Source organism: Danio aesculapii, chromosome 1 (assembly GCF_903798145.1).
Source record: "Danio aesculapii chromosome 1, fDanAes4.1, whole genome shotgun sequence".
Lineage (NCBI taxonomy): Eukaryota > Metazoa > Chordata > Actinopteri > Cypriniformes > Danionidae > Danio > Danio aesculapii.
This window is the reverse complement of record NC_079435.1, coordinates 46,730,872-46,749,955: the sequence shown is the minus strand read 5'-3', so window position 1 is coordinate 46,749,955 and position 19,084 is coordinate 46,730,872. Positions and strand designations below refer to the sequence as shown.

The following is a 19,084-nucleotide window of genomic DNA, read 5'->3' as shown; positions in this document are numbered from 1 at the left end:
TTTACATTAGGAAGAAACGTTATCACCCAATTTACAATATACATAACGTTATATATATATATATATATATATATATATATATATATATATATATATATATATATATATATATATATATATATATATATATATATATATATATATATAATGTTTAAGTCAAACATGCACAGATCTTGATTAATGATTTGCGTTTTAAATTCATTTTTAATAACACCAATAGTTTGTGGACAGTTAATAGAATAACGTTAGTTAATTTTATCAGTTAACGTCTGGAAACAACTATTTATGTCCAGCAGTGTTGCATAATACATACACTTTTATGCTGGGCATCCAACTGCCATTAAACCAAAGAAGAAGAAGTAGAAAGCTTGCAAAAACATTAATCTGCCAGACATTTGACTGATAGCAAACAGTGAATCTAACATTCGAGAGACTTTTAGTTTGTAAGCTACACACTTGAACCGGAACTGATGCCCTCGAGTTTGCAAGAATATCCTACGGTGCCTGTAGGAAGTGTGGATTGCTCCGTAAACATAATTCAAAACCGTTCGTTGTTTATATGCACATGTGCGCTTGTGTTTTCTCACCAAAACTCTTCTCGCGTTTCGGGGTGGGTGGCTTTTAATCTGAGCGCGTGCTGTTGCGTCTGGAGCGCGTTGTGTAGAGGCCGGAGAGGTGAAGATGTCTGCGGAGGAGGCGGATAAAACCACCACCACTGATGCGAGTGCTGGAGACGAGGAGGAGGAATGGCTGTACGGCGGTCAGTGAGCGCCAAACCTGATCAGCATTATGTTACATGTATAATTGAACACTAGCAGCACATTAACAGCGTGATTATTCATGTTCAGTACTATTTATTTGCATGTCGATTCATAATTTAGCGGCCTTCTGGCTACACTGCTGAGATATTACCTGTCAAGTGTCTTTGTTTATTGTGCGTTAAGAAGTGTTATTGAGGTAAAGTTGGTTTTATTATTTGCACATTCGTTTAGTTACAACATGTGACACGCTCCCTTTATTGTTTACCATGGCGCTTTGCATATTTGGCCTGAAATCACATGCAAGTATGACTTCAAAACAACATTAGCACTATTCATTTGACTGTGAACAATGTTGTACTTGATAGTCATTGGCTGCTAATATGATTTCACTATTTAGAATTAGCAAAGAGTACTTTTATGAACCAACTTTACCTCAATAGAAAAGTTTTCTTGTTATTGAGGGAATTAATTTAGTGCTGTGGTGCCCAAACTTTTTCTTGTGAAAGGCCTAAAACCAAACTTGAATGAGGGTGGTGGGCCAAAGCTGAATATACCAAACTGTATTACATTGTAACGTCCTAATTTAATAATATTTAAAAATCTATTTAAAAAAAATTATTGTATCAATAATTATTTGACAAAAAGTTATGTAAAATTAGAAATGACAATCTATGTTTGAGGGATTTGCCCCAACCTTCACCATTATTTTTCCATCTCCTTTCTGATTGGTTGGCAGGCCAAATCAAAGGTTATCATTGTACCAACTTTTGCCCGCGGTCTCTAGTTTGGGTATCTCTGGTTTAGTGTCTATTTGAACCTCTATTAGATTGTGCTCTTCACTCACTGGAAGAAGTTTAGATTCAATGTTCTGCATTTCGAATCGTTTCAAGATTCTCTTTGAGGCTACATGATTCTGTTTTGATTCAAAAGATGGTTGTATTTCGCTGATTGATAAATATAAAATAACATTTATTTAAGACTGGTTTTGTGAATTTCACTGCTCTTTCAATTATGGTGCTATTTTTGAAAAATGAGCTATTAGTGAAACAGTGAGAATTATAATTGGAGAGATTTTGATATGCTATTAATTTCAAGAATGTTGAGTAAAGTTGAGAGACTTGATAAACATGAGATAAATTCAGATTTTTTCAGGAATGAGTTTTTATATGAGTTTGTGCCAGAATAAGATTCTGAAGTATGATAACCTTGAATAAAAATAACACAGTTTCTCAGTACAGAGTGTTTTGATTACTGCTCTTAAATGAGTTGTTTTAAATGTCTGGGTAAAAAAAACAGCAGCTTTTTTTGTGCGTTGAACACAATATATTTTTAGAAATAAATACATTTTTCAGAAATTTTGGAATTATTTTAGAACAGTAAACATGTCACGCTAAGTTATTTAAATAAATCATTGATTTTGCTGCTCGAGATATTGTTGCAATAAAAAAAAGGATAAAACATGACAACATGTAAAAAATAAAATAAAATGACATATTCCACAGGAACGGTATAACAGACACTTTTAACGGTTTTAAAACTGTGTATTTTCCAAACCGCGGTAAACCTTGAAACCTGTTGTCATCCCAAGCCTAATTTTGATATTCTAATTCTGTTTATACAAATTTTGCTACTTTTTGGAAAAGCTCAGATCTCAAATGCATCTTGTGAAATTTTTATTATTATGTTCCCTAAATATTCTCTATATAGTTTTCAAATCTCTTCATAGTTCTGTTATATAATCTTTATATATATATATATATATATATATATATATATACACACTCACACACACACACACACACACACACACACATGCACATTTATATCTATATATATTTTTTTATTATTATTAGTCTGCAGTAGTAAAGTGGGAACTGCTTCTTTTACTGTGAATGGGGTATTTTGAAGCCATAAACAGCTTGCTACTTATTCATGATTTATTTTTTTACAGATGAAGGTGAAAGTAAAGAAACTGAAGAAGAAGAGGCCAAACTGACAGCAGCCATCAGGTCAGATATAACATGCATATTGTTAGTGGTTTTTAGATGACACAACACTTATATAAAAAGCTTATACAGTCTCTCTTGAAAATCATCATACCCCTTTGAAATAATTACATTGTTTTTCATACAGCCTGAAATCAAATCACATTTCAAATAACTTTTCTGGCCTTTAAAATGGTTTTGTAGTCTTCTAACCTGTGACTTTCTATGACTTTATCCTGAAGGTCTTTTGAAAGCAGTGTGTAATGTGAGTAAAAGTATAGATTTTTTTACTGGGTATGATGATTTTGTATAGGCACTGTATATAGGTATATTTTGAAGGGCTTCACGATTGCAAAATCCCATGCAAATCTGGCTCTTTAAATTAACCAAGAGGCTCATCTGCATTTGTTTTCATCATTCTCATTTTGATCCATCTGTGTGTGCAGTGCAACATCTACTACTCCTGTTACAGAGGACGCTCCCACAACTACCAACAACACCTCTGATACTGCCACCCCACCTACAACCACAACCACAACTGGAAATGGAGTGGCCAGCCAGGTAACAAACAAGAGCTTCTGATGGAGTTAATACTCGCGCATGAACATTTGGGAGAAGAACCCTCAAAATGTCTATATTGCAACAGAATTTTTAATGTTATCAGACAACAATTTTATCTGGAGAGACTTTAAATAAAATATTTTTAAATGTGAATCCGTTTAAAATTGTAAAATTTTTATCAAAAGGAAACCTTAAAAAACTGTTTCAGATTTTTATCTTATACTCTATATTATCATTATTATTATTATTATTATTATTATTATTATTATTATTATTATTATTATTATTATTATAATCATTATTATTTATGTGTTTTACCTTGTATATTATTTGTTGCTGTTGATTACTTTTAATTGTTAGAATATTTTTATAATTATAGAAAATTGGTATTCATAATACGTGGTAAACTTGATCTTTTTTTTTTGGTTTTTTTGCCATGGCATAGCCATAGAAGCTGAAATGGCAATAAAATTAGAACTCTCTCTCTCTGATGGAGTTATTCAGCTGACATGTAGAAGTAGTAGTAATAATAATAATAATAACACTGGTGCATCTGTAAATAAAACACATTTTGTTGTTTTCCTTAGGAGGAAGCACCTGGAGAAGATGAAGACAGTGAGAGCGATAGTGATGATGACGATGATGATGTCCGTGTCACTATTGGAGATATCAAAACAGGAGCGCCACAGTACACGTAAGCGGTTGTGCAACACACATGCATATAGTTCATTATATATAATAAACAGAGAAACCTCATTATTTCTTGCACATCATGCATAGTTGTGCTTTTATCTGTTCATATTGAGCGATCATGTCTCTTTACAAGTCTTGGGTACTGCACAATTTTTAAAGTATAGTAAACTCAAAACAGAAAGTTCTGTCCTATCATGTACTCTCATTCACTTGTTCGACACCTGTTTGGCTTTCTTCTGTTGAACACAAAAGAAGATATTGGAAAAATAAGAAAGAAAAAACTTCCATAGTATTTGTTTTTTTTCTGCTATTGAAGTCAATAGTTACAGATTTTTAGCTTTCTACTAAATGTCATCTGTGTTCAACAGAAGAAAGAAACTTATAAAGGTTTGGAACGAATGCTTGAGTGTGAGCGAATAATGAGATTTTAGTTAAACGATCTCCTTAAGGATTGTTTTTTTTTTTATTCATTAACAATCCATAATTTATCTAATATCTACCTATATGTTTGATTGCTGCACAGGATTTTCTCCAGTTTTAATTAATCTAAAAAAACAGCTTTTTTGGGTGAATTATCAGTGTAATGATTTGACTTCTTGAACATCTGAAAGTATACTGAAGTACTTGCTGATTTAGAGAGGAAAAGGGTACGAAAGAAGGAAAGACTAATAAAAAAGTAAAAATACAACTTATGAAAAATTAAAAGTACGTTTACAGTCACTTTAGCACAATTGATGCACCCTTGCTAATAAATGATTTATATATATATATATATTATTAGAATTGCTAAAAACTATAAAATCTTACTGACTCTAACTTTTTAGTAGTGTTTTAGTAAAAGTGCTCTGAAAGTCTGCAAATATGGAAATATGGAAAAGAAAAAAGATTTTCAATAAGAACTGGTCTCAGTTTAATTGTTGCAGTCTGTAACTAACTATAAAACTCCTTCGACACAATTTGTGTTGTATAAATGGCTGAAAATAAAAGTGGCTTGACGACATTCCAGTCTGATAGCAGTAATTGACCTGTTAACAGTAATTTTATTACTAATTTCTACTTATGGGTTTGAAATGACACGTGTAGTTTGAAATGATGAATAATTTTCCTTTAATGCTTTTTTATGTTCCTATATATCATTGGCAGTGCTGGCATTGAAAGTAATCAGTGATTTAAAGCAAACAAAATGATAATAATCACATTAAAATAACTGGACACACTACAATAATTGTTCTATGTTTCTATTAGGGATGCTTTGATCAAGATTTTTGCAGCCGATCCTGAGTACTCATTCTTTGTCATGGTGATCGGCTGATAACGAGTACCAATTCTAATGCTTCAAGGTTAATAATGCATTACGCACATTTAATAATCCTGAACGATTGTAGCATGTCAGACTGCACAAACATGGCTCCCATGTCACACTGTAAGATCTCAGCTTTTTCATAAAGTCAGACTGCTCAACGATGAAAACGCTGAGTTTGACGTCATCCACCTGGGACACTTTCACTATTGCGCATTCTGAAATGATTCCTTACAGCAAACGTAAACAATCTGTTGTGGCAATTTTGCACACGGCGTGTCTCAATAATAAAACCAGGAAGAAAAAAAAAACTGTTTTGGCATTTCCCCGTGGTCATTCGAATTTTTGCATGGATTGCGTCATCAAAAATTCAGAGCTCCTATTGGTTTTTGAATTGATGCTCATCGCAGCTGTTGTCACACTGCAGGAAAGTGTCTGAAATCTTCTGACACTGCCAGAACTTCATCGGAGGAAAAATCTGATCACAACGGGCATTAAGTGGCTGTCAGTGAACATGTCAAAACTAATGATCAAAGACCACAGATTTTAGCCTAGGATTTCAGGATTCTTTTAGGATTTCCCAAATTTGTCTCGTATGACAAAATCTTGGCTGAAATCTCAGTGTAAGCAGGGCTTAAGAGAATAATTGAAGGATACTGCATATAATACCTTAAACCCATGTCTTTTAACCGTCTAGTATGGACATGTCATGGCCAGAAGCAGCTTTACAGAAAAGAATTTGAAAAGAAACATTGCTATTTGGAAACATTGCGAATGATGAAAGAAGAATTCAACATGTCTCAATAAGAAGTTAAAACGCACACCTATAAATTCATTATAAGGAAATATGCCTGTGAACTTCTGTTTATTGCAATAAGTATATTACAAGTTATATTATAAACTATTCATAAAAACATAATAGACTAATAAAATAATTGCGCCAATAGACTGTATAAACAGGTCGCACCACATCTGTATGTATTTTAGCTGTTGTCACGTGAGCTCATTCGCTCATGCCCCTACCAATCATTTACCTCCTCATGTGTTGTGGCTGCTGTATGCTATGCATAATATACAGGAGCGCAACTTCTTCTGCTTGTAAACTCGTAAACAAACCCCTGTGATCGGTTTAGGAGATCGGTCAAATTGGCGAGTACCGATTGGCAAGTACCGGTCATTGCATGTGATTATCAGCCAATACCCATTTTCGGCCGATCGATTGGAGCATCCCTAGTTTCTGTTACTTTTGCTATTTAGATATGTTCCAGCACAAATAATGTGTTTATGATGTTTTATTGTGCAGGGGATATGGGGGAACTCCAGTGAATCTCAACATAAAGTCAGCTGGCAGCAGAGCTTATGGAGGTCAGTCTGTCTAAACTTTTGCAATGTTTTTTTTTCTTCACAACTTTCAAAGAGTTTCCATTTTGATGCTTTTTGTATAAGATGATTGTGTTTTGATTGGGTGTATTTATTAGGTGCTAAAGTGAAGGGTGTAGATCTTGAAGCTCCAGGAAGCATCAATGGAGTTCCAGTCCTGGAAGCAGACATGGAGTCCTTTGAGGAGAAACCATGGAGGAAGCCAGGTATGTGTTCATTGAGGAACCAGTGTGAATTTATTGTTTTGTGTCTGCACAGTGATTGTCACTTAGTGTGTGTTTACAGGTGCGGACTTGTCGGACTATTTTAACTATGGTTTTAATGAGGACACGTGGAAGGCATACTGTGAAAAGCAGAAGAGGTTGCGTATGGGTCTTGACGTTCTCAACATCGGATCAACCACCAGCAAGATCTCAGTAAGTATGATCAGCTGGTAATAGGGGTGGAAAACCGTAAACAACTAAACAGTTCTGGATTTAATTACAACACCCTGGAAATCTGGGTCCTCTGGAAATTCATTAGCAATTTGTAATGTTGTTTGAAAAACAATTGCCATGCCTGAATTACTATCATTTTGGGTTTCAACAGAATCATATTCAAATCCTAAAATTGTTCTCCAAAATTAAATCTTTTTTTATATAAATATCTGGCAACTTTGCTTATCTTAAACTTTTTTTGTTGTTGTTTTTTTTTACTTATTTTGTAAAATTATTGATCAACAATACAGTAAAAACACAAATGCTGTGAAATAAATATGTAAATTACTTATTTAAAATAACTATTTAAATGTTTTCCCCTGATGTCAATATAACATTTAATGTCACAAAATACTATCCACAAGAAACATTTCTTACAGATGCAGAAAACCATTTCAAACCATTTCTAAAAAAAATCATTATCCTTTTTTTTTTTCAGGAATCTTGTTAAAACAAAGCAAACAAGTACCCTAGTATTTGCAGTAGATGAAACTTCCCCTTTTAGGATGCTCTATATAGCAGTTATCAGCAGAAAATGGCAATTTCCAACATTTGAGCTGAAAAAAGGCTATGCTGTGCTCTGCTGCCCAGCAATGTTTAACACACTGGTTTCACTGTTCATCCAGCTACCATCACTATGTGGTGTGAAGTGCCTTTCACACCAGATGCAGAAAGTGCTTCGCTATGAAACCCATTCATTTCAATGGCTTGCAGTTTGTTGTAGCACTGACTAAAAGCACAAGAGCAGGAGCGCACACTAACAACTAGCTTGGACACATGCTGTGGTAAAAGTAAAAATGGGGTAAAACATTCCATTCTGTGGATATTCTGCTAATATACTTGTCTGTGCATGAAGTGCACATGCTCACGGGAAAAGCAAAGTTCGCTCAAATAACACACAGACAGCACACTCCTATGTAGTATAGTTGTTCCTGCTGCTTGCTATAACGCTACTGTGCTGTCATGGAAGCACTGGTAAAATAAGGCCTCTCGACATTTACTGCCAATAAAATGCTTATTTTTTTCCTTGTGTGTTTTCTTTCTAAATCAGTACAATTTTTAAATTCGAAGTTTCACAAAATGACTTTTGTATAATGTAAATTATTTGGTTTGTGTTCTAAGTGCATCCACAATTTTCTCTTTCACCCCAGATTTGTTTTAGTTTAGCGTGTCCCTAATGGTTTCCGCTTCACAGCAGTATTTTAAATATACAAATTAAATGCAAAATTGAAACCAGTGTGAAGTTTGTACATAGCACTACTATTATAGCCTGTATTTTGATTAATGTTGATTAATGTTTGTTAAAGTTGTCATAATGACCATTTCCTGTCTTCCTTTCTGTCAGGTTCAGCAGGGTCGCACAGGTAACAATGAGAAGGAGATCACAATACCAGCTCATGCATCTAAAGCAGAATTTACCTCCCCATCCAACCTGTATAAAACAGGTCTCAACCAAGGGAGGTAAATATTTTCACTCACACACACATTGACTGGAAGAGCTCAGAGTCTTCATGTTTAGGAATGCATGTAAAGTGTTTGTCCCACATCTCTCATGTGGGAGAGCAGACTTGAGCGAACTCATTTTTTGCCTCTCTCCTCTTACCCATGCCATCATAGGATATCCCCTCCACATTGGGCAGGGCCTCCCTCTCAAGACATGTCCTATTATACGTAAGTGGGAGGTGACATGGCCGTGCTTCATCTTACAGTATTCTTTTAAATATCAAATCAAGTGGGCTTCATTTCTTGTCTTTCTTTTAATGACCACAGTTAAATTTTTGTTGGTGAGTCTTTTTTTTACTAAGCACTATGGTAGTAGATAGAAGATAAATGCTGCTGATTTGATAATGTACTTGGTAAACTGGACCACCTTTCATGACGAAATTATGTAGTTTTTTTTGTAGTATTTTATATTGGGGTTTAATGTGTGTGTTTACCTATTTGGCAATAACATTTAATAGGGTTGGGCAATATGACTTAAAACCTATAACACTGTTGACATTTTGAATCACTGTATAATTATTTTTGCTGGTTTATTTTAAATAATGTTGTAGTAGTTGTTTTTCAGAACTGATGTTAAGAATAACAGCGCAGTGTGTGATTTATTTTAAGCATTTTGTCTGTTGATTTTGGAACTTGGACTGGAGTTCTGCAAACATGTTTAAAAGTAAATGGTAAAACCAAGATTTTATGAGCCATATTCAAAGCCATTGCAAGAATAATGATACATCAGTTGAGTTTTCTTGATTAAAAACTGTTAACAAAAAATAAATAAATAATTTTATTAAACCGTTATATCCATTAGAGTAAGAGTTTTGTAACCTAACGTCTTTAGAAATAGATTATACATTTAAAGGTGCAGTATGTAGATTACAATTAAATTTAGATAAACGTGTTTCTAAAATATCTAATACTAACATTTCAGTTTCAAAATTAAAAATGACAGAAACTTAAAATCTGAAAGATTAAAAGACCTAAATCCCTCATGATTAATGATTAATTGTTTAATTGATTTAATCATTCAATAACGTATTTCTTATTAATTAAAAAAAATTGTGTCATTTTCCATCTATGTTATATAGTAAATTCAATTTCATTACTAGATTTCCCAATTCTGTCCATATAAATTCGACCTTATGGGACATAGACCACACTTTAAGAATGCTGGATATAAATAATAAAAAAACACCAATAATCAGCTTACACCCCATAAATTAATAAGCATGTTCTTTTGCATTTGGGCTTGTCAAACACACCCTGCACTGTATTCCTGAAATGACATAAAGCAGACATAAATCATCTGTGGTGTACAGTCATGTTGCCCTGCCCTACGCTGAGGTGTTTATAGAAAACACAGAAAGCATTTACTGTCTCATAAAGCTGCATGTGTATGTTTGTTTCAGGAAGACACCCGGGACCATAGATGTGATTGGTGGACAGACCGCCACTATCAGCAGGGTGGAAGGGCGACGCCGTCACAATCTGGAGGGGAATAACATACAGGTTATACACATTATATGGGTGACCACCACCAGACTTTCCTGTATTTCCACTTTATTTTAGAGTGGCCCGACTTATAACCTTTTGTCCCAGAATTCACCTAGTAGGTTAATAAATGATACCCGATCGTGTCGTAGTGTATTTTAAAAGCAAAATGAATTCAGGACTTGTTGTTCCCCGTCAGGCCAGTACCAGTGTCAGAGATGGAGAGCACAGAGATTCGGAGAATTCGAGAAGTCGGATACTGAAGCTATTTGGTATAATTGTGCCAAGAAAAAAAAAACCTTAACATGAAAAAAAAATATTTTAATTTTATATTTTAATATCATATAATCTTATAAATTATAAAAAGTTATATCCTTTAGAGTAAGAGTTTTGTAAACGAACATCTTTAGAAATAGAAAGATAATACATTTAAATGAAATTTAAGTTAAAGTTATCGCAAAAAAAAAATTACAAACTACAAATTGTCAAGTAAATTAGATATTTTTTATGTTTCTCTTGTTTTTATGTTAATTTTATTTAATATTTCCTACCAACATATTAGTTTGGGTGTGCACATTTTTGGACTGTCATCTTAAGTTTGTTTGATAGATTAGTTCCAGTGTTGCCTTTGGTGCTGTCTAATATATTTAAAAAAAATATATATATATATTTTAAGCACTATACAGTGGTCCCTCGTTAATCATGGGATTAGCATTCTAAAAATATCCAGCTATAGGTGAAATCCAATGTTTTAATGCTGTAAAACCTCTCACTACACACTTTATACGCTTTTCTCAGACACTTTTCTAGTTTAAATACTCTGAGATTTCAAACTCTGAAAGTAAAAAAAAAATAAGTCCAGTATTACAGAATGAAACCAAATCTCAAAAACATTTGATCTTAATTTATTGATTACGTAATATCGCGCTACAGCCGCCTAACTTCTACCTTCCTTTAGCATGTCCAGATGATCAACTTTTTGTGGAATGGTTAGCATCTTCCACTGCCTTTTAAGTGCTGCCGCAGGTGCCCTTGATGGTGCAGAACGTTATCAGAATGTCGACATTATGTGGAGAAAACTTGCAAACATGCAGTACAGCACTTCATCTAAGATCAGAAGACACGGCATGGGGAGATTGATTGACAATGGTCTACAGCCAGTCAGGACACACAACACAATGCACTAACCAGGACGCAGAACACAATGCGCTGTAGGAAAAAAGCATGTCAAATTACATGGAAAAAATCAGCCAAACTGCAAGGCCTGAAAGGTGAACCACATTATAGCGAGGGACCACCGTCTTGTATTCAGTGATTGTGATCAGAAATCTGCTCGCTCTAGCTTACTTAATGAACAGACTTGTATTATTAAATTTCTGCAGGTGATCTCTGAACACTCCAGCTCTGAAGTGGAACCCGAGGTGCAGAAGATGCCTCCTCCTTTCTTTCCTCCCGGTCCGCTGCCTCCGAACATCCCACCTCCACCTTTCCTCCCTCCTCCTGTCAGTCAGGCTCCGCCTCTGATCCCGCCTCATCGTAAGGACTTCATTCATTTAATTAAGATTTTATTTGTAGGCCTATATGAACAATGTATGAATCAGTCACATTCGTTACTGCAGTTTTTCACAACACTTGTAATTTCTGTACTTTCTTTCTTTTTTTATAACAGGCATGCCCATCACTGTTCCTCCACCCAGTAAGTTCATATTCCTTTAAAGGTTCAAGAAACCCTGGAGTTTATTATTTGAGATTTTAACAGACTTGTGTGTGTTGAGCATCTGTTAAGACAATGTTAGCACATGTCAGCTTTAATTGTGAGGAAAACGGGATACAGGAGATTTTGTCAGCTAGTGTCATCTTCCGGGTTAAAATAATTTTGGGGCAGGATCAAAATCAGTGATGTAGCGTAAATCTGCTAGTAGAGTGATGACACGTCGGTTTCTCATTATTATTCATAGCTAAGTCTTCTTATCCTATGAGAAGACCCTGCTTCTTAATTATTCATGAGACCACATGCTTTCCGAAGGCCAGGCAGACCTGCCAATATGTTAGACCCAATGCCTGGGCACAGGTCATATGTGTTTGTTTCCGTGACCCATGGGGTTTGTTGCATGTTTTACCCCACGATGCTGTTAAGGCCGATACAGCAAAACTGTTGCTTTGCAGCCTGTTAGCATTTTGTCGGGAGAGCTATACGAGAATTGGAGAATGGCAGACTTTCTTTTATCAGTTGAGTTTTTTACCATTCAGACACATCGCTTATATCTGCGCTGCTGTGTTTGCACACGTTTAAAATCCTCCAGATTACTGCTAATGGTTGGAATAGATAGGGGAAGAGACCTGCTGCACTGCTATCCACTGTGTCTGCATTCAGACCTGGGGATTGAGGAGGAGAGAAGTCCTCCTCATTTATAATGTTTATATTTAAACACAATTATCTTTATAATGAGATAACAAATTGTGGTTGTGTATATGAAATTACAAATAACAAATGTAGCAAGGCATTAAATTACTGTTAATTTCTTTGCATTTTAACTTTGTAATCTTGTTTGTGTCTCATTTTGTGAGCCAGCTGACAACATTTGTTCGCTTCCCTCTTTTTCCCTGTCGACCACGCCCACTCCTCCCTCTGCCCCCACAGCTCCACGTCCATCTCAGAGCATTTTTTGAAAGAGGGGGGTTTCATGGCCCTTTAAATGTTCCAGTGTGAAGAACATAACAAACTTGACAAAAGTTACTACAGATTAATGATCATTATTTCAGTGTTTTCACTGTTCTTGTGTTTAAATCTGGTGTTTGATTGTGTTTGTAGATTTTCCTCCACCCACTGGAGGACCTCCTCCTTCACTTATTCCTACAATGGACAAGTAAGTGTTGTTTTTTTGTTCTATTTATTATGTAAGCACAGATAAGTCTGCGAGTTAAAAAAGAGGTTAATAATTAATTTCTTTTAAAAATTGATTCCTGTTATCAAAAGTGACAGCAAAGACTTTGTAAATTGTTACAAAGATTGTTTCTAACTAATGTGGTTTGAATCATAAATTTATCCCAGTTTTTTTTAAATGCATCAAAGCAGCAAAATGGTTTTCAACATTTGATAATAAATGTTCCAAATCAGACTGCTGATGGCAAATAGGTGCAGTAATTTAAGCCCTAAAACAAAACAAATTGCGTTTAAAATTTAAAAAAAATTTAAAATGTAATAATAGATTTTAATAATTTGCATTTAAAACTTTAAGAAAAATGATTTCAATTATTTGTTTATTTTTGCCAGGGGTCGTTTGATATCTTTTGTGACAATGTTTGTATGTTTGATTTCTATCTGTTTAATAAGATATATATTATTTTTATCAAATAAATATAGCCTTGATTTGCATAAGAACATTTTCTGGTTGCATAGTTTTCATTTCTGGGGTCTGCAAGTAGGGGTGGGGGCGGTACACCGGTGTCATAGTCATCACTGGTGTGACATTGCGCCACGACATGGATTTTCTAATACCGTCAATACCGTAATAAATCAATTATGCGCCTTGAACGGCTGCATTTACATCAATAATAGCTAATTCTAAATAATAAGGCATTCAATTTTCTTCAAACGTTCGGAATTGCGCTGGTGGTCATGGCGAGAATCCTGCTCTGTCTGCTTATAAATTGGTACGGCTGACTCGCCTGCTTTATTCCACCAACACAGAGAAATGAAGATCAGCTCATAACGAGACTGAGCATTTACAATAACCCAAACCGAAACTTTTAAAGAGTGATAGAAGTGAGACTTTCTTTTGTCCGTTCTTCCTTGAGATGTATATTATTTTGCTATTTAAAGTAATACCATGATATTATACCGTCACCGTTCAAAAGATGAAAAATACCATGATATTAATTTTAGGTCATATCGCCCACCCCTATCTGCAAGCTTGTGTATCAACTTGCATACAGTGTTTAAGGCATCATTTTCTATGAAAGATAGAGCTATTCTGGATTGATACTACATTTCTTCCTAAATTTTTAATAGAACACTAACAAAAATAAAAAAAACAATTCATGATTATTAAATTGAGATTAAATGTTCATTATAATGTATGTAGGGAAAAAAAGAAATGATTTGATTGTTTTTTCTTATGTATATAGTTAATGTCAAAAATTAAAATTAATGTCAACTTTAAATGTTTCAAACACGGCACACCTTATTAATTGGCTATGTGCTGTATTTAGCAGTGGGCACCCAGGAGGATATGATGGACGTCCCGTCGCTCCATACCCTTTTCCTACAGGTAAGTGTGTGAATCTCTCCCCAGATGATTATATTCACCTGAAAACCCATTTAATTTAGATCTCAGAGCAGGTCACAAGTATTTAATTGTGTTCCAGCCTTTATTAACCTCAATTAAGAATGATTGCACATTGGGCTCCTGTGTTCTGGTTTTAGGTGGCTTTCCTCCACCCATGCAGGGAGCTGTTAACCCCTGGCCTGGTCTGATGGAGAATCCCAAACAGTGGGATTATTACCCTCGACGAGACAAAGAAAGGGAAAAAGAGCGAGAAAGAGAGAGACAGAGAGACCGTGGCCACGAGAGAGACCACAGCCCCACCTCAGGGCCTTATAACAGGTGAAAGATGATGCTAATAAATGTGTTTTTTGGATATTATTGGATATTGAAGGCAAGACACTGTAGGTGAATAGGGTAAAACAATTAACTAATATTCACCTGTTGATTGATCACATTATGTAGAATTGCAAACATTTTTTTTAAAGGAGTACTGACAAATACTAATACAATTCTAGCACATAAAGCATTGGAAGTCATGTTAAATATTTTTTCATATTAGTCAATTTTATATATCTTATAGATATTGCTCTGTTATTCAGAAAATTCGGGGAAAAATCATCGTTTATACAATAAAATGGTGTATATAATCAAGTAAGTTATGTATAAACATAAAAAAGACTTTAAAATATAATTATAAAATTATAGATTAGATGTTTTTTATTGATTAGACATAGAAAAGGGATTATATATATAATATTTTTTTTTAACATTAGACTAAAAATCTATTATAAAAAGCCCAGAATCTTAAACATTGACAGTTGCATGGACAACTGTGATTTTGAATTTTGTCTTTTTGTTTTTGTTAAATATGTGCTAATGCGCAGGCATTGAAAGTCAGGTCAAATTTTATTTATTTAATTTTATAGAAAGGAATCTCTTTATTGCTTCATTATTCAGAAAATAGTGAAAACAGTGAAATAGTGAAAATTGCTTCATTAATTAGAAAAGTCATAAAAATAAAAATAAAAATTTTTTTGTACAATAAAATAGTGTATGTATATAATCAAGCAATTTACGTATTACCATTATATTTTAATTTAGAATATAGATTATAATGTTATCGATTTTTTTTTAATTGATTAGACCGAGAATAGGGATATAATCTTTTTTTTTTTTTTTCAATATTTATTTTTGGGCTTTTTGCCTTTATTAGATAGGACAGTATTTAGACAGGAAGCTAAGTTGTAGAGGGAGAGGGGGGTAGGGTAGGGTAGGGAAATGTCCTCGAGCCGGGATTGAACTTGGGATGCCCTGACATGCTACTGCACCATATGTAGATGCGCTAACCACTAGGCTATTGCGCCGACCATTTTTTTTTTAACATTAGACTAAAAATTGATTTATAAAAAGCTCAGAATCTTAAACATTGACAGATGCATAGACAACTATGTTTTTTAAAAGGGTATGTTTAAATATAGAAATGAACCATTATTTCATTAACTATGTGCTAATTTTCGTGCAATTTTAGCACATAAAGCATTGGAAATCGGCTTAAATTATTATTTTTTTCATATTAGTCTGTTTATTTTATAGAGGTGTTTTTAGAAATCTCTTTATTCCTCCATTATTCTGAAAATGGTGCAAACAGCCCAAAAATAATTGTCAACATTTTTTTGTAAAATATAATGGTGTATATAATCAAGCATGTATAAACATAAAAAAAACTTTAGAATATAGATTATAATGTTATTGATTTGATATTTTTATTGATTAGACATTGAATATGATTATATAATAATTTGTTTTAAAACATTAGACTGAAAATTGGTTTATAAAAAGCTTGGAATCTTAAACATTGACAGCTGCATGGAAAACTGATTAGATTTTTTCCGTTAAATATGTGCTAATTTGCATCCAATTCTAGCACATAAGGCATTGGAAGTCAGGTAAAATTTTATTTATTTAACTTTTTTTACATATTAGTGAATACATTTTATAAAGAGGATTTGGGAAGTCCATTATTCAGAAAATAGTGTGAACAGTTAGAATTTTATTTTTTATTTGTACAATAAAATGGTCTATATATTATAACCAAGCAAGTTAAGTAAAAAAAATATATATATATAATCTTTAATATTATAGATGAGCAATATCACACAAGTAGCAGTGTGATATGACTGTATATTCACTGGTGGGAGGCATGCATTGGCTCGAGGCTGCAATCAGAGTGCCTTAGTGTCCCAGCAGTGACGATATACAGCCATATCTCACTGTTACGAGTGTGATATTGTGTTAATTCAACAGTTCAACGGCAAAAAAAAGAAAATCAAACACGGAGAGTCTCAAAATTCTTTTGTACGAGGAACTACTTTCTTCCGCCATTTATTCACATCTGCAGCTGACGTCAGAACAGCAGAAACCTTTGCTTAAAAGCACATCACTTTAAAGCTAGTATTTGAATGATTCTCTAGCGTAAAGTCTAAAGTGATGACAAAACGGGTGATTTTTGCTCATTGCATTTTAAAATTAAAAAGCTGAACGGCATGAAATGCCATCAGTCTACAGAGATTTCCCAGTATTTCTCTGTTGCAATCAGGATTTCACAATAATTAATCCTGAAAAAGCCAAAGCAAAGTAAACACTACTAGATTACTATGGTATAAATACAGCACTACAACATACAAAAAAGAGAGATCGACGTAGAATGTCTCTTACCTGATTTATAATGATTTGTTCTGCTGTAGATTAAAATACGACAAAAAAACGCTGTTTTCTCCCCTAAGGACTTATTATGGGGTCTCCTTCGCCATCTTGTTTTGGAGCATCAACCATCTTTGCTCTGCTCATTATGAGGCTGATGGATGCTGACTAGCTGAATCTCCGAAACTATAAATATTTTAAAATAGGCACTATCCTTATAAATAAACCGCATAGTTGCAGTCTAAACAACTCCATTCTCACCTCAAAAGCACATTATGTTGTCCAACAGCTGCAATATTTGTCAAACTGTCGTGTCTATTGATCTGCTGTCGCTCTATGTGGGCAGAGTAATACACAAGGGTGTGGAGGCTTTAAGACTGCTGTTATTGCAGAATATCACACGGCTATCATCCAATCAGATTCAAGAACCAGACAGAACTGTTGTATAAATTATAATATGGAATAGGCATTATATAATTATTATTATTTTTACATTAGACTAAAAAATCAAATAATAATTAATAAAAAGCACAAATTTTAAAGATTGACAGATGTATGGACAACTACAGTGTCTACAGCAGGGGTGTCCTGCATATGTTAGTTCCAAACCCAGATAAACACACCTGAACTAGCTAATCAAGCTCTTTCTAGGTATAACTAGAAACTTCCTGGCAGGTGTGTTGAAGGACGCTGGAGCTAAACTATGCAGGACAGTTTGGACACCCCTGTCCTACAGTGTCTTGTTTAAGAGATTTAAGGTGTCATTTGAAATCGTATTATACATGACTGACCAGTGACTTGAATAATTCTTCTACTCAGGATGTTTTTATGGAACAGTTGTTTACATTGTGATTTGATTTTAAAGCATGGCCATGTGCAGTGATGAAGAGCGCTACCGCTCTTACCGTGACTATGGAGACCGAGGATATGAGAGGCATCGGGAGCGAGCGAGCCGGGAGAAAGAGGAGCGCCACAGAGAGAGGAGACACAGAGAGAAAGAGGAGGGCAGACACAAGTCATCACGGAGGTACTGTACCACGCTCTCAAATCAAGACACAAATATATGTTTTTATTTAAAGGCGTATTTAACCAATTGCTTTTTTCATTTACTCATCTCTAAGTGGTTTGAGATTCTTTATTTATACCTAAACAACCTAAAAAACTGGGGAAGGCCCAAATGACTGATTAATGCACTACCATATATCCCCTTTAAGAACTTTTCTCCTCTGTGATCTTCTCCTGTTCTGTCACAGCAGTAGCAGACGGAGACACGAGAGTGAGGAGGGAGACAGTCACCGGCGCCACAAACACAAGAAGTCCAAGAGGAGCAAAGAGGGCAAAGAGCCCAGCGAGGAGCGATCCGCTGACCAGGAGAACCAGGAGGCCATGGAGTAACTCCTGCTCGCCTTCTGTCATCGCAACCAAATCATGATAAACGAAGCTGTAATCCAGTTTACCTTCTGTTTGTTTTCACGTTGCCCTATTTTTGTTCTGTTAGTTTTTTCCAGTGCAGTTGTAACATGTAGATGTTGATTTGTTGGATTAAAAAAGAGCATTTGGTAATGTTTGTTGGGTCTTGTGAGTTCATTGTTATTGAAAACGTTCACTGTTGTTATCAGACTCCACCAAGGCTTTGTTTGATCAAAAATAGAATTAAACAGTGTTATGGAATTCTAATAGGATTTTAATCGACTAAAGTTAAATCAACTATTGTAAGCTGTTTGGACAGAACTGTGTGAAGTATAGTGTGTCCACAGTCATACTGGAGTGAAATAAACCAACAAGTGTTTTTTTTATTTCCTGATGTTAAAATAGGACCCAAATCCCAGTGATTTTGAGGCCCACTGCAACGTGACGTAGAGGAGTGTGATATTCCCCCACCCACTGAATTGGTTGATTGGCACCACATTTCTATAATAACATGTATAGACATGTCCACAGAACATTAGTTTAGCAAATAAACAGGGATTAAAAT

The 19,084-nt window shown here is 34.5% G+C and overlaps 1 protein-coding gene across 3 annotated transcripts; it reads left to right on the top strand.

Annotated features, from left to right (window-relative positions):
* The first annotated feature begins 468 nt into the window (after positions 1-468).
* On the top strand, positions 469-18,676 carry fip1l1b (FIP1 like 1b (S. cerevisiae)). 3 transcript variants are annotated; one of them, XM_056461264.1, is made up of 17 exons: positions 469-760; positions 2,713-2,770; positions 3,193-3,307; positions 3,895-4,001; positions 6,604-6,665; positions 6,779-6,886; positions 6,966-7,096; positions 8,502-8,617; positions 8,774-8,827; positions 10,060-10,159; positions 11,524-11,677; positions 11,811-11,837; positions 12,954-13,008; positions 14,357-14,412; positions 14,568-14,748; positions 17,975-18,136; positions 18,363-18,676. In XM_056461264.1, the coding sequence occupies exons 1-17, from the start codon at positions 682-684 to the stop codon at positions 18,502-18,504; spliced, it is 1,707 nt and encodes a 568-aa protein (XP_056317239.1). In that variant the 5' UTR covers positions 469-681; the 3' UTR covers positions 18,505-18,676. The 3 variants fall into 3 exon arrangements, with proteins under 3 accessions (XP_056317239.1, XP_056317248.1, XP_056317231.1); XM_056461273.1 differs by having other exon boundaries at positions 14,354-14,412; positions 18,366-18,676; XM_056461256.1 differs by having other exon boundaries at positions 14,354-14,412.
* Positions 18,677-19,084: the final 408 nt, after the last annotated feature.